The following is a 14898-nucleotide window of genomic DNA, read 5'->3' on the forward strand; positions in this document are numbered from 1 at the left end:
CATAAGGGGAGTTGGCGAGTTAAGTCAGGCTGCAGGTCAGGGGAGAATAGGGAGAACACAGAAAGGCTTTCAGTTTCTTTCCCTTACTAATAGTGTTTCTTACTTCCTGCTTCATCAGTACAGCCTGACTTAACTGTAATCAAATATCATCAATCTGCTGCTTCTACGGTTTTTAGAAAATTTGATCATTGTTATTGCTAAGCTACTTTTCTTTTGGCATCCTTTCTGATAATTGGGATGATCAGACAGACTTTCTTCCCTTCCAACTACAACTGGAAGGCACTGAGCATGAGAATGAGAGAGAACAGATAGGCACAGAGGATAATATCTCTCTCTTTGAAGTGGCTGGAGTATGTCTCCTTGCAAACACTGTTGCAGCCAGGTCAGATGTTGGCTGTAACAAGGGTAAAACCCTTGCCTTGGAGGCCTTGCTATCACTGGATTCTTGGAGCACCAGCTGCATTGCCTGAATAATTCTGTCACAGCATAGCTAGAATCACAGAATCACTTCAGTTGGAAGAGACTCCAATTGAGTCCAACCTAGCCCTAAGACCTCAACTAAACCATGGTACCAACTGCCACATCCAGTCTTTTTTTAATGCATCCAGAGATGGTGACTCTACCACCTCCCCAGGCAGACCATTCCAGTAGAATGAACCTGCTTGTAAGTTCACTTCAGAAGGAAGGCAGAATTAGCTTTAAGCTGTGCATGAAGAGCTGTGTCAGCCTGTTTTAGTTTTAACAATCCAGTAGGAACTTAAGGTCCAATCTTACGTCTTTGACCTCAATGTACTTAAAACTTTTCTTATACTTTCTCCTTGCACCGTGCTCTTCATCCCCACTCCACTTGTTACAGAGAAGCCATGTGCATGCTGAAGGTTAAAAAAGAATGAGGCTTCCTGAAATAACTTCAGGAGTTCTGAGAGACTTAATTTTCTTCTAAGCATAGAAAACACTTGCAGCTAGGCTGTGCAAACTCACTATTTCAATTAATAGTGAGATTGAAGTAATACTGAGCATTTGGGGCTTTGTGGCAGACATCAAAACTCATGACAATGAGACACAACAGGCAACCTGCTTGACTGTCTGCAGGAGCTGCATTCAGTAACTTCTGAAAACACTCTTGCTTTTTTTTCAGTAAGGCAGAAGGCGGTTGCTGTTAAGTGATGTCTTTATTAGCTGTTAGTACCCATTTTCTCTCGAACAACTATAGTTGTTGTCCCATCTCTAAAGCACTAATACAAATCACCTACAGAAAGGAAGAAAAGAAAAAAATTACTGACTTGAAATACATTTAAGCAGAATTAAAAGTATTATCAAAGGTTATTTCAAATTTATGTCAAAAAGAAATCTTTAATAATTGCATTGCATAGTTTTGCATACTTTCTTGTTTATTTTACTGTTCATGTTTAATATGTCTAACCAAGAGATTTTTTTCCTCCAGTACTCGTAGGTCTATAATTGTTTTTTACATTTCAGTTGTCATTCCTGTGTTGGGATGGGATGTCCTGAATGTTTGTCTGAAATGTTTACAGACAAGCATTTGTACTCTTGATCTTAGGACTGCATAAAAATTGGGATGTTTTGGGATGAGATGGTAGAGAGCAGAAATAGACTTACAATGCATTCCTAAAGAGGAATCAGGTTTCCAAATCATTCATTGTTACCCTTACTTTCAATCTAATGCAGCATTTGGGCAGAATCAAATGAATTTTAATCAGTAAGCACTTGGTGTTCATGATCCTTGTACTGAGTTCTCAATAGAAAGTGATGCATAAAAGTGTATTCCCGTGCTTGTTGTGGCCTGTATTGAATTTTCTGATGCTGACATGCTCAGTCAGCTTGGAAATGCAGTTTGTCAGTGGCACCCTTCTGAAGATTGCATTGCTGACAGCTGCAGAAACCTTAATCCAGACTGCCTTGTGTTCTCTTTCTGTAATTTCAGTGGGGTCAACAGTATCTTTGGTTTCACTACAGAGATGGTACTTGAAGACTTTTATACGGAAAAGTGTGCTGAGTGAATTTTTATGTATGTTATACTACACACAAATGAAGATACTTTCCTCGTGATCGGTTTAATATGATTTCTATTCAGCTTTCATCCTTACTAAAGTTTTAGATTTTTCTCTCCTGCCAGGCTTGGCATGGACAGTAAAACTCAGAATTGGCAAATGTGGAACAGGATCTCATCAGTGTTAATGATGGTTTTAAGAATTGCAACACTGTAGAAAGTTAGGATATTTCTGACAGTAGAATTAGAGCTGAAATGCCTTTAATAGAGACCAGATTCTGCTTCAGTGGGGGAGGGAAGGGGAATCCTGCAGTATTCCACCCACTCCTACCCCAAACAGAGGCGCCAGCTCTTTGGAAATACTTATCCATCCAAAGCCTGGCAGCATATGAAAATGATCAGATTCAATTCTTTATTTATACAGCTTTCTGGGTAAAAGAGATTCCCTATTCTGTGTCATTCTGTGGACTTAAAATGAAGTCTGTAGACTTAAAACTCCCTACATAGGAGTGATCAGTAACTCATTGAAAACAATATTGAAGTGTCTTGTGTGTGACAGCTGGATTTTAGAATGGTGACACTTTGCAAGGCGAAAAAATTGCAAGTGCAGTAACAAATTAGAAATTATCACTTTGCTAATTTTCATTTTTAAATATCCTAAAAAACACCAAACTAATTAAAAAATTTCCCCCATAAAAAAAGGGCAAAAAACCCCCTTCAGGGTGTTGTAAAGTTTGTTTGCTGTCTTTTCATCGTACAGAATCCCTTCCATTCTAGTTTAGCACACCAAGTCTTTATTATAATGAACATATTCTTTGCATCTGAGGGCATCTGAGGCGGGTTGTGCTTGAATTTTCAAAGGTGATTATGTTTTTGTGCAATTACAGCACTCTGATGTAAATAGGGTGGGAGTGGATTTAGGAATTTTCATTGAAGTTTTTAAGCACCTCTGAGTTGAACTGTATTCTGTTACATTTTTAACATAGTTTGTTTTGAATACAAGATGCTTTTGAGTTTTTATATCAACTTGTATAGTTCGGTTACATCAGATACTGCAAATTCAGCCTCAGTGTCCAAGATTCTTTAGTTTCAAAGATGCTTTTGAAGTCAGTGAGTGTTCTTAGCGCCTTCAGAATTAATAAGGTATGCGATGGCTTTTACTTTTACAAAACTGTTGGAATGCTGAGACAGTGAATGTTTAATAATACACATTAAGAAAGACCTTATCCCCATTTAAAGATTATGGTTAAAAAAAATGAGGTGTATTAAGTTGGACGTATTTGCATGTTCCCCTTTGCCATACTAGACGAGTGAGGAGACTGAAGGGATGTTGGTGAGGCAGATGTTTAATTTTCTCTGTCTTTATCCCCTTGTGTCGTGGTTGAGGGAGTCAGTACGAGTGTCTCTTGTGTGGTTTCACTATGAATGATCAGAGTTCAGTGTCAGGATAAGAAATGTTCTGCAGAAATTACTGTGAAGTTGTTGTCTATGTCTGTGAATTTCCAGGAAAAACTTTTGCTTGTTTTTCAGTCTTCTGGCACAGTGGCATGATGCAAAAATGTATTACACTGTTCAGAATGACTAGGAGAGATTTAAACAGCCTCTAGTTGGTGAAATTAGAATCCATTGGAAGTAATGGCCCGTGTTCAGTGCAGAAGAGCCACAAGCAGGTGCCTCCTGCCACCTCTTTGCTGGAGCAGATGCCACAAAATGGTGAATTTCCAAGGGGTGAGCAAAGAGAAGAGGTCTCTGGTGTGTTGCTGTGTGCAGGTGGGGGTATTTTGTGAAGGTTTTTGGATAGACAGACTGTAATTTCAGACTTGCAGTGATGTGTGTGAGTGCACAGTTTGTCCAGCTGTGTTCCTGCAGAGCTTGGCTGAGGATGCCCCCGTGGCTTTCCTTGGGGGTGGGTTGATCTGTGCTCAGTCTTCCAATGGAATTTCTTCAACCAGTATTTTTGAAATGCCATATTTTTCTACTTCGTGTTCATTTCCTATGTTACTGCCATGCTCTTTATTTTAGCAACACTGTGAGTAGAGACAGAATAGTTTGCTGTCCTTAAAACAGTCTATTCTAGCAATGTCTGTTTGTGGTCTTGTGCTAAATATAAATTACATTAATGGCTAAGCAGAGCCATTTTGGGAAACTGCATGAAATTCTCATTTTAAAAACCTTCATTTTGCTGAAAAAAAACCCCCTATTTTGAAACTTTTGTTTCTTCCAGAAGCAATCCCTCTCAATACAAAGCACCCAAACCCCCACCAACCCCACCCTTTAAAAAGTGCTGAAGTAAAAATTTACCTAAATTTTAAATACTGTGTCCTGCTCTAGGATTTACATATTCTTGTTGTTTGTTGGGAATTACCACTTGAAATGGGCAAGATAGGTTTCATTTAATTCTGCTGAAACTGGGAACTCTAAAAAACAAAGAGAATTTTGTTACAGTAGTGTAAACAGGTTACAGCTGAAAGAAAACAAAGTAGTAGTACTGACTTTCATGTTCTTCCCAAGGTTCTAGACAGTGAAATTATTCTCCTTTTCTTAAATTTTTTCTAAGATGAAACTCCTAGTGTAAATAAATGCTCTTACTAATTATATTTTTCTCAAATATAACTGGCTTCAGAAGAAAGTATAGTATTACAATAACTATGTGGGGACTTTTTTTGCTTTTAATTTTGGCTTGGGGTTTTTTAAAAAAAATTCTCATCAGACTCTCAGATTTTAAAGGTTTTTTTCACTTATTAATCTGCAATTAGTTGAATTAATGCTTATTGTATGTACTCTCCATACTGACAATGATAGAAAAATAGTATAACTTTGAACACAGCTTTTTGAATGTGAAAGAAACCCAAAAAAGCATATACCAAGTCTGTGCTACCCGTTGCATACGAAAAATTTATTTTTTCATATGCAGTGGGTAGCGTAGACTTGGTATATGCTTGTATACAACCATAAATAATTTGTTTTGATGCAGGATGGATGCAACATACCTTAGAAAGAGGCATTAGAGTGCGAGTGTGTTACCTCAAAAGGTTCTGCAATGCCAGTCCAGTACAAGTAGGCCAGTTAAGTTATGACTGGTTTGCTTCACAAGAACTTAAATAGCTGGTGGTTGTGCAAAAGTGCTACAGAATGCATAGATCAGAAAAACAATTTGTGCTGTACAGGATCAATGCTGACTGTAGGATGGAGGAGATCAATCTTGCAAATCAGGGAGTACTGTAATATAAGCATCTTCTTTCAGTCAATGAAGGTTAGAAAGGGGCTGAGCAACAGAGGAATACTGTCTGGAGGCAATCAATATTAATTATAAATTTATAACCTTTAGACCAGCTTTCAAACAATACTTTCTAAAAGGGAGCACTTCAAGCTTTTTTTTTTTTTTTGCCTTGTAAAAGAAGTTCTAATATGAAAATAAAAATTCCAGTCTCTACTTGAAGCTCTTTAGAGCTACCTATTCCTACTTTGCTTTTTCCTTCCTTGGCTTGCAGTGGCCTTGGTCCAGTTACCAGATTGGGGCAGCAGAATTGTTACCTTCATATAGCTTTTAAACAAAGATGCAACCATTGCAAAGATCTTGGGTGCATGGGGGTCAGGAGGCAGATGTGCAGCTTGGCCTGGTCATGCTCTGGAGCTTTCACAGCCTGTGGGAGAGCACGCTCTGCAGGTAACACAGTTCATGTGTGTTTTCAGTCTGTTTCTAGGAAGTAGATAGTAGTTTGAAATGAAGTCTTGATGGAGGTAAGTACTAAATAACTCTTAGCAATGGCCTTTGTCAGTAAATTTTTTTATTTGGACTTTCAGTGAGCTTGAAAGACAATTGGAATGGAAGTAGGAATAAAAAAGAGCACTGGGTAGACTTCATGGCATTAATAGTTCTACAGTTACTTCAGTCTAACATCCAGATCTCTTGCCAAGTTTGAGAGACTGTTTTCCATTATTTGCATAATTTAAGTGGTGCTTGACATTATAATTAAGAAAGATCGAGGCTACTTCTTCCCAGGTTCAATGAAAAGGAGAGCTGATAGCAAAATGGATGTTATAGGCAGCAAACAAAGCAACTGCAGAGACTGGATCCACGCTATGAAGTCTAATGCTGATAGCTATGCCTGCTAGGAATGTGGTAAAGATGATAGCCCCCTGTCTGCCAGTGGCTCATGGATGCAGTATGCAGTGGTGCTGCTGTGGCTAAAGTTCTGAGAAGTGAAGATTGAGAGTCTCTGTGCAAGGCCCCCAGAGACCAGAAAGCACGTGGGCTGCTTCATCAAGCTGTGACCAAAGAAGTTCTATTGCATATAAGTTGACATTCTCACTATGCTGTAGGGCCCCAGTTTTGCTGACTCCAGTTCTGAGAAGGCTGAGTTTCTCCTGCCCTTCTATCCAGTGAGGGTTACTGGAGGCAGGGCCAGCATTTTGAACCATGCTCAGATCTCTGTGGGAGAGGCTGATACTAACCAGCAACTCAGAGAGTTTTCAGTTCATTGCTTTTCTTGCTGTGGGTCTGCCTCAGATACCAGGACTAATGTGAAGGTGTGCCTGATTATAACTGGTCATTTTTCTGAGTATTGCTGTTTTTATTTCAGAGGTTTTTTTAATCTGGGTGGTTTTTGTCCTGTGGTTGTATACTTTTTAGAAAAGTATCTGCAAAGTATTCTCAGGTTTGGTTGGTTGGGTTTTTTTTAATCCCTTTTCAGGAGTTTGGCAGTCCTAAGAGAATCCAAATGTTCACTGTTTAGTTTTTCATAGCATAGCCTGATTTTTCACTTATTTAGTAAATTATAGATGGCAGATGCCAAAGCACATAATGCATCTGCTCTGTCTGCTTCAACAGGACAGAGCTGCCAGAATCCAATTAAAGAATTGCAGTGGAGTTGTCCGTGGAGAGACTTTATTTTGGCTATTCTTTTTGTGACAGCCCTTCTTCAAATTAGCTCCCTCTTCCTTCCCTCATCTTCACCAGTGTCCCAAGCTGTATATGCAGTGGATATGGTTGTATTTGTCGTTTTGCTGTGTGGTATTCAGAGGTCCCAGTTTTCCCTGCTGATTTTTTAAAGTGATTCATAGAAAGGGAGGGCCATCTTCATGGCAGCCCTGTCCATACTAAATTTGCTTCCAACTTTCTCAGTTCTGCTTTCTCAGAGCTATCATGTAAACCACACAGTGGAACTGCATTATCTTTTCCCGATGAGCTCATGTGGTAAGAGGAGTTGGTTTCCTTAGGTATGTTTGAGGCCTCAGAACATGCACAGGAAGGAGGTAGTTTGAGATGCTTTCTTAAAGTCAGTTTAAGGAGTTTTGCTGGCACAGCTGAAAGCAAAATAGGCTGCAGCATGGGGCAGGATTGAGTGGCTGGAGGAGGAGGATGGGTTCTGACTGTCTCGGCTGCTGGAGGAACTGCTTATGTGCCACCTTCATTGTTGCCCATTTGTTTTTCCTTTGTGTCCCACTAACAGATGTAAATTAACGATAAAAGTTACTGATTTAATGATTCCAAGCTATCTAGTTTATTGAGAAGAAAAATAATATGATACAGATATTACTGAATCATACTCTTGATAGGACTTTCAGTCTGTTCCCCTTAGCCTATATTTAGGCTTGGGAAAAGCTCAGACATCAGAGATAAAAGAGAGCTTCGGTGTAAGAGGTACTATAGGGCACGCTTTTTGTGTTTGTTTACTCTCAAGTCAAAATGCTTTTGTTAGTAGCTCTTCTCTTTTTTAAGTCAGTCATTACCCCCATGGTACCAGCAGTATGAGTTCAGCATGAATAAGTCTAGAGTAGCATGTGATAGGAGACTTTGAAATTATTTTTTGCCAAATACGTTCCTGCAATTCTTTCAGCTGGTCATCACACTCTCTCCAGGGTTAGAGGTTTTCAATGGCTTGTGGCCAGTTACAATTCCTTCTGCATTGCAGAAGATTTGCATGGCTTCATGTGCTGAAAGCTGAGTGCAAAGTATTTTTCGGTGTTGAAACTCCTGATGTGTCCATTGCATTAACTCTTCTGTTCCTGGATATTTGGAAGAAAACTGGCAATGCTGGTTAAAATACATTAATTTTTAGGATAATTCCAATTCTGGTGGGATTTGTGTACTAATTACAAGTTTCTCACAAGCAAATATTTGTTATCCTTTCACTAAATAACAGATGAAGAGCATGTGAAGTAGTGCTTCTTCAAACTTAAAATCAACATTTGACTGAAAAAATGAAATACACAGAGAAAAGATGAGTAACTGCTGTTTTCTCATGGCTCATTAAGCATGACTCATAGCAGTGTATTCCATTTCCCAATGGCAAAGATAGATGCATCTTTCTTAATTGAAGCAAGTCTCCTTAATCCTTGAGAAGCTGAGCTCATTATTCACTGAGAGTAATACTGGTGCTTTTGCATGGCAGCAAAAGGTATGCATTTCAAAAATTACAGCAAAATATTGCAATTTAGAGGATTGATTAGCTATGCTGGGGAGTATAGGACCCCCAGTGGTCAGAAGTCTAGAAATTGCTGGTTCACATCTCTAAAAGGGAAGTTTTAGCTTCCTGTAATAGCCTGAGGAGAACTAGCAGATACTACCCTACTTGATAATCACGCTCTTCCTACAAGGGAGTGTTAAAGCTCTCACGGTATTTCTTGTGGAAGTTGTATTTTGCCAATTGTCAGTGGACAAAAATAGTACCTAGTGCTTCTTGCTCCACAATGTGCTTCCTGTCTTTGGGCAAAGTGATTTTTCTTGTCTTTTATTTTTTGTATTTTTCTTTCAGCATTCAAAGCACAGTTGTAGTTATACTGTGCATGTAGGGCCCTGGCAGAATGTGGAGAGTGCTAGAACAAACCTGCTTCACACGTCTGTCTTTTTGCACAAGGAAAGGAGGGTGCCTGAGTCAGAGCTGTCATTCCAACATGTTGCAGTTGCTTGTGTAAATCCCCACTTACTGAATTGCAAAATTACACCTTTATCCACACACACTGTTGTAAGATATTGTAATGACTGCTTTTGGTACATTTGAGGGTCATTTGTCATGCCTTTTGCATATCACTTGAAAGGGCAAATCTGGTAGTTGTTCACTAGTGGCTTCTGCAAACTCTACAAGTAGCAATGAGGTCACGAATCATGCAAATTCTTTCATATGCTTTGAAAGAAAAGACCACTTTAAGCAAAGCATAAATGTAACCATATGTTCATATCTTGGAGCCTTCACTGAAATTTGACAATAAAATTGCTGTGCGTATGATTTGTTTTCTGAAGAAGAAACACTGTTGTTTTTAGAGCAGTGGTATAGCAGCAATTAACTTGCTGGTCTTTTCTAGTTAAATGTAAAAATGTTTATCGAGTACAAAATTGGTAGAAGTAAAACTTTGGTAATTCTTAAAGACAGTGCATGTCTTTGTTGCCTTTTAGAAGAAAGAGGCAGCAGTAAAACCAAAAGAAATCTTGTTAGTCTGTTCAATAGAAGGGTATGCAAAGTAGAACTGTTGCTGTTTTGTTAATCTTGGTACAACTCTTGAATTAGCCTGGAAGTATCTATTCAGACTTGACCATTTCATATTAAGAAAACCTTTACAGTACAGGTGACTTTTCTTTTGAAGGAAAAAGGAAGTGCGGGCTTTCTCTCAGTGATTTTGATAGTCAAAGCTGAATGATTTGGCTTTTGGAAATAATGTAAAAAGTTTAATTAAATGCCATCTTCTAATACTTTGTAGCTCTACAAGGAAGACTTTGTGCAGAAGTTGCTTCAAGGGCCTAAAGGAATACGCCCTTGAACACTTAAAATCATCAGTGCTGTATGGTGATTAGAGGAGTTTGCTTTAATATGATTCCTCAGAAAGATTACTGAGAAATCTGTGGGTTTGTGCACCAGCAGTGATGTTGGTTGACACCTTCAGATTTCTTCTGCAAGCAGGAGAAGCAGATTGTTCCTTCAAAGTACAACTAGTGCAGATAAGACAGAGCAAATATAGATTGGCTCACTCCTAATTATCTAAAGTGCAACCAACACTGAATACATAAATGTAGTAGGTAACAATTGCAATATTTAAGGTAGTGAAGGTGTTTCCAAAGTAATAGCGGCAATGTGACCACTAAGGACAGTGCAGGAGGGAGCTGTCTGCTCTGGAAACATGCTGATTACTAGAGGGATCTATTGAATGAAGTCCATGTGCATCAGAAAGGGACCATTGCACATGAAAAGAAAATGTAACTTTAAATTGGCTTTTAAATAGGAGAAGGAAGCAGCAGTTCTCTGTTTGGGTGCAGCTAACCTAGTACACTGGGAGCATGCAGTTAGGCAGACAAGAAGACTGGTAGATGAGGGAGGAAGAAGTGAACAGAGAAAGAAAAATCTAAGCTGGAAAAAGTGTCAGCAGTGCATGCCAGAGGGTCTGGGAGTGAACAGGCTCTGCTCACCCTCCCTTTGGAATGGGAGTCCAGCAGCAGCACCCCGTGAGCTGGGGCAGCTGCTGTGCTGATGGGGAGGCTTCCTCTCTGACAGTAAATGTGACTCAGAAGAGCCCAGGCAACACCAAAGAGCAGCACTTGTGCCCCTGTTAGTCACAGTTCTGTTGAAGTACTCAACAGAAGTGTTGTTGTTCAGTGTTGGTGGTGCAAATATGGTAATTGCTTGAAGGGTATTTCAGTGGCACAATGCCTGTGTTAAGGCCGTTCCCCAGTCTTTCAAGAGCATAGCAAAAGTCTTTCAGAAAAGGGGAGCTGTCACTGGTTTGCAGTTTTTTAAAGCCCTGAATATGGCAGGTTATTGCAGCTGATGAAGCTGATAGAGCCACTCGGAATAAAGTCTGTGTAGTGATACCTTCCACCAGCTGAGAATGTGGCCTGAGGCTGTTTGGGTCATGTGGTAGTTACAGGCCATGGTGCCAACTATTCACTCTGTAAACCTCAAATTAAAGTGCTGGTACTAAAATGTCTTAAAAAACAGCTAGCATGTATTAAAGACGTTCTCAGAGTCAAAGTATGGCTTTAAAATTTCAAGGAAATCAGTGTTGTTAAGTATTTAAGTGCAGCATTTCTGTGTACAGGTAGAGAAAGTACATAGCCTTGACTTTTACTGTGACTGACTGACCATACTTAATTCTCTCTGTGCAATGTCATTAACTCAAACTTTTTAACAAAATAACTCATTTAAAGAAGAACTTACATTACTTTTCTTTTAATACAGGGGTGCAGTCATATGTTACTGAGTTTTCTCAGTTTGTTAACTTTGCAGGTGCACTGAAGAAGAAAGTAGTAAAACCCCAGCTTTTACAAAGTGTTAAAATGTGTGTCCATCTATAGATAAAATTGTGCTCACATGTTACTATAAGTCTCTTGGTTCTAGAAGAAGCTAAAGTAAATGTTTCCCTCATAAAATTATCTGGAGATGATGTGATGTAGTCTGTATTGTATTGTAGCCTTTCTCCCTAGAACTGACAGAAAAGGTTAACAGAAGGGAATTCCATAGGAAATAAAATTATTTTTGCAAGAAAAGACACAAGATTGTTACCTAACTATTGTGGGAGTCCCTTGCTGATTGCCAAAGCGATGCTTGAAGCCTGGCAGTGTTGTTTGTGGGCATGAGCACACAGTCCCTGCTGGGGGCTCTGGGCTGGCTGGGGAGCACAGCAGGCTCTGAGCCCCTCAGGGCAGGGCAGTGCTGGGCTGCCAGACCCAGAGCCTGCTTTGGGGGGTAAGCTAAATGTGGGGGGGAAAGAGTGATTTTGATGTTAAAAATTACTGCTTTGCTTACTGCTTGAATTGTAACGTTTCTGCCTTCAATTGGTTGTGGTCTTAGCTGTGTTAATGTGCTGGATAAGGTAATTTCAGGGTTGCTTATGCTCAGTGTGTGTTTGTTAATGCAGGCAAGAAGACAGCAAGACCCTAGTCCTGGATCTAACCTGGGGAGTGGTGATGATCTCAAACTACGTTAATCAGCGGCAGCAGGCGTCCCACGGGTCTGCACACATGCATTGCTTCTACTTGGCAAAGGATTGAATAAAAGACCAGAAACTGTGATAACTGGGTATATTATGGTCTGTTTCCTGACCTGCGGCAGTCGAAGTCACCACGAACTGCCATGGTTTGCACTATGTTTATGTTACAATACCTGCATTTCCCATTTTAAGCATGTAGCCAGTGGCAATTCGAAATTTTGTTTTTCTATGCAAACTTATTTTTGTTGGCACTATTTTAGTGAAATGGAAACTTATGCAGCTATAAAACCATTTTTCTCAACGGTAATAAAAATTGTCATTTAAAAATAGGTCAAGCTATTACAGATTTAGAACAACTCTTGTTTTTGGGTTTGTTTCTTGTTTTTTTTTTTTGTAAACTGCTGGAAGCCAATGCATTCCAAGCTTAATTTTTTAATATGGGCTTTTGGAATTTTGATTGTCTTTATTATGTTCCTGCTTTATTTTAGATAATGCATTCTTATCTTTCTTTCAATTTTCTTTTTTCTAAATTTGCAAGACCTTTCTAAAACTGCTGACATTATTTTGCATTATTTCCAAGCTAAACCCAGTGAATCAGAGCTGTTGGAATCAGTTTTCAAACTTTGTGGGTTTGTAAATGTTACAGTTGCAGTATTCATTTAACTGCTAACACTTCATTGGTTCCACTTTTAAAACGAGAAAAATCTTAAAATGTATATTTTCAGGCATTAATGCATTCTGCCCTGTTACCTGTCTTAGATTTTATTCTGTTCCAAGTGAGTTTGGGTGGCTGTTATACCCTGTATATAGTGCTTTACTGAAACTCAGAGGAAGTCGCAGGCTGGCTTCTGTTTTATTCAGGGATTTTTTTAACTAGTTCTTCAGAGGGATACTGCAACTCCACAATCAGATTCAACAGCGTTTAAACTGGGAACAAAAGTGATCAGCTGCCAAGGTGATATATATTAAATCATGTTTAAGATAACTGCTTTAAGTATATTTTATATCTTAGGCTTTTTGTAAAGTTGTGCTGAATGGTGGAAAGCTGAGATGAGCTTGTGTGCAGGAGTCTCGTACTGCACATAGGCCCTTTCTATTAAACCTTATGCAAATTAAGACACTTGCAGTATATATTGCATTTTCTAACAGGGTAAGATTTGGGATGAATTAATGTATGAATTAATCTTGTTTTATTTGGGGTGATGGTGAATGGACTTGCTCCAAAGGTTTCATTGCATCCAATATTTGAAGAAAATCGATTAGAAATGTGATGTCATTTGGCTTTGTTAAAATGTGGTGCTTCCTGTACAGCCTGGTTGATTAAAAATGTCACTTAAATACCTTTTTAAAATAAGGGATCTGAATTCAGTATTTTAAGAATTATTTTAAAGGTCTGTATGGTTAGAACAGTTAAATCATCGTTAAATTCTATAATTAAGACAGTTATACATTCCTCATTAATGGCAAAACAATTGATGCAAAAGAGGTCTTGCAAAAATGTAAGCTGATGTCAATGTGAAGGAGAATCTTTGTATGTTAATAATATGAATATTTAACATTCACTTAAAAAGGTCATTAACTGTAAACTGTGAGAATGTCATCAAATAGAAATATTTTGATACTTCAATTTAAATGTGATTCACCTGAAAGATAATCTTTTTCACTCTGTGGCCACATATTCTTCTTGCTCTTCTTCCCCCAAAGAAATAATTTTTCTAAAGTGTTTCTGCAAAGAGTTATTTAAGGGACACCCGCATGCATCCGCACGCATCCCTAGCCTTGGATCTCCTCTGCCATCTGTGTATTTTTGATGGAATAGTCTGAAGATTTATTTTAAAAGGTTTTCCTAACGTTTCAGACAGTGGTTTTAAACCATAAGTACACAGGAAATGATGCTATCAGATATTAACGTTGCTATCTCTGTGTAAATATTGAACCTTCCCTATCATCATTTAGCATTCTGCTGCTTTCCGTATCTTAATGCTGGCATTAAGATCACAGCCCTTACCCTCTGCTGGTTAGTGCAGACTTTTTAAAGTGCATTTTAAGTTATTGATGCAATTTGATATTTTTCATAATTTCTATTTAAACTGAAGTTGCATCATCTTTCTTGAATTCATCTCCTGTAAGAGTTGCCTTAAGCTACAGGATTGCTTTTGCTACTTTTTGTGTTGTATGTTTAACTTTCATAATAAACTTCTGTGTAGTGAAAACAAGGTGCTGTAAGTTTATTTGACTCCCTAGTAGTCCCTGCTCATGTGTCTTGTTTAGGTGCAAGACTGCCTTGGTGCCCGTGGCTAAAGCAGTGGTGACATCCAGTGGTCACTTATCTAACTGACCCCTCTCTGCTGTGTTCAGCTGCTGTCTGGGAGCAGCCTTTAATAAAAGCGTCTGCTCTGAAGAAAATGCGGATTTTGCTGCCCTAAAACTCTTTGTTTCTTACAACTGAAATGCCCTGCTTACTCTGAAAGCACAGATCCGCTCCAGGGGCCCCAAGCAAGGGGCTGTGTGTGCTTACAAACTGCTGTTTGTGGGCACATTGTGAAGGCAGCCACCAAACCTTGTTAATTGTGCTGCTTTGGGCGAGGTGGGAACCAGGGGAATTCCGTGTGTAAGTACCACATGTCCCCATTTCCTGAAAAGTTCTGTGGGGAAAATAAGAATGTTTTATGCTGCACCTGAAAACCTTCTGAAGCTGCTAAAATTTTAGGTGATATAACTTCAAATGGCTAGCACTGAGTGAATGACAGTGGTTAAGTACTGAAATCAGGTAGAGGATTGCTTGTTTCATAACAATGCTTTAGGAACATTTACATACAAAAGGATAATCAGTTACCTTATTTTAGGCTTTTATGATCTGGCTGTGAACAAACCAGAGAGCACCAAAGAAAAACAGCACTGCTGTGACCTGTGGCTTTCCTGGAGATGTTCTTCAGTGTGAAAGGGAGATAGCTTTTAAAAGAGAC

At 39.0% G+C, this 14898-nt stretch overlaps 1 protein-coding gene across 1 annotated transcript in view; it reads left to right on the forward strand.

Annotated features, from left to right (window-relative positions):
* CBFB (core-binding factor subunit beta) overlaps nucleotides 1-14148 on the forward strand; it is a 37701-nt gene extending 23553 nt beyond the window's left edge. Inside the window, exon 7 of the mRNA XM_066327799.1 lies at nucleotides 11861-14148. Coding sequence (XP_066183896.1) covers nucleotides 11861-11929 — 69 coding nt within the window. The 3' untranslated portion in view covers nucleotides 11930-14148. The remainder of the gene's footprint in view (nucleotides 1-11860) is intronic.
* Nucleotides 14149-14898: the final 750 nt, after the last annotated feature.

The sequence above is a fragment of the Sylvia atricapilla genome, chromosome 12 (assembly GCF_009819655.1).
Source record: "Sylvia atricapilla isolate bSylAtr1 chromosome 12, bSylAtr1.pri, whole genome shotgun sequence".
NCBI classification, from domain to species: Eukaryota; Metazoa; Chordata; class Aves; order Passeriformes; family Sylviidae; genus Sylvia; species Sylvia atricapilla.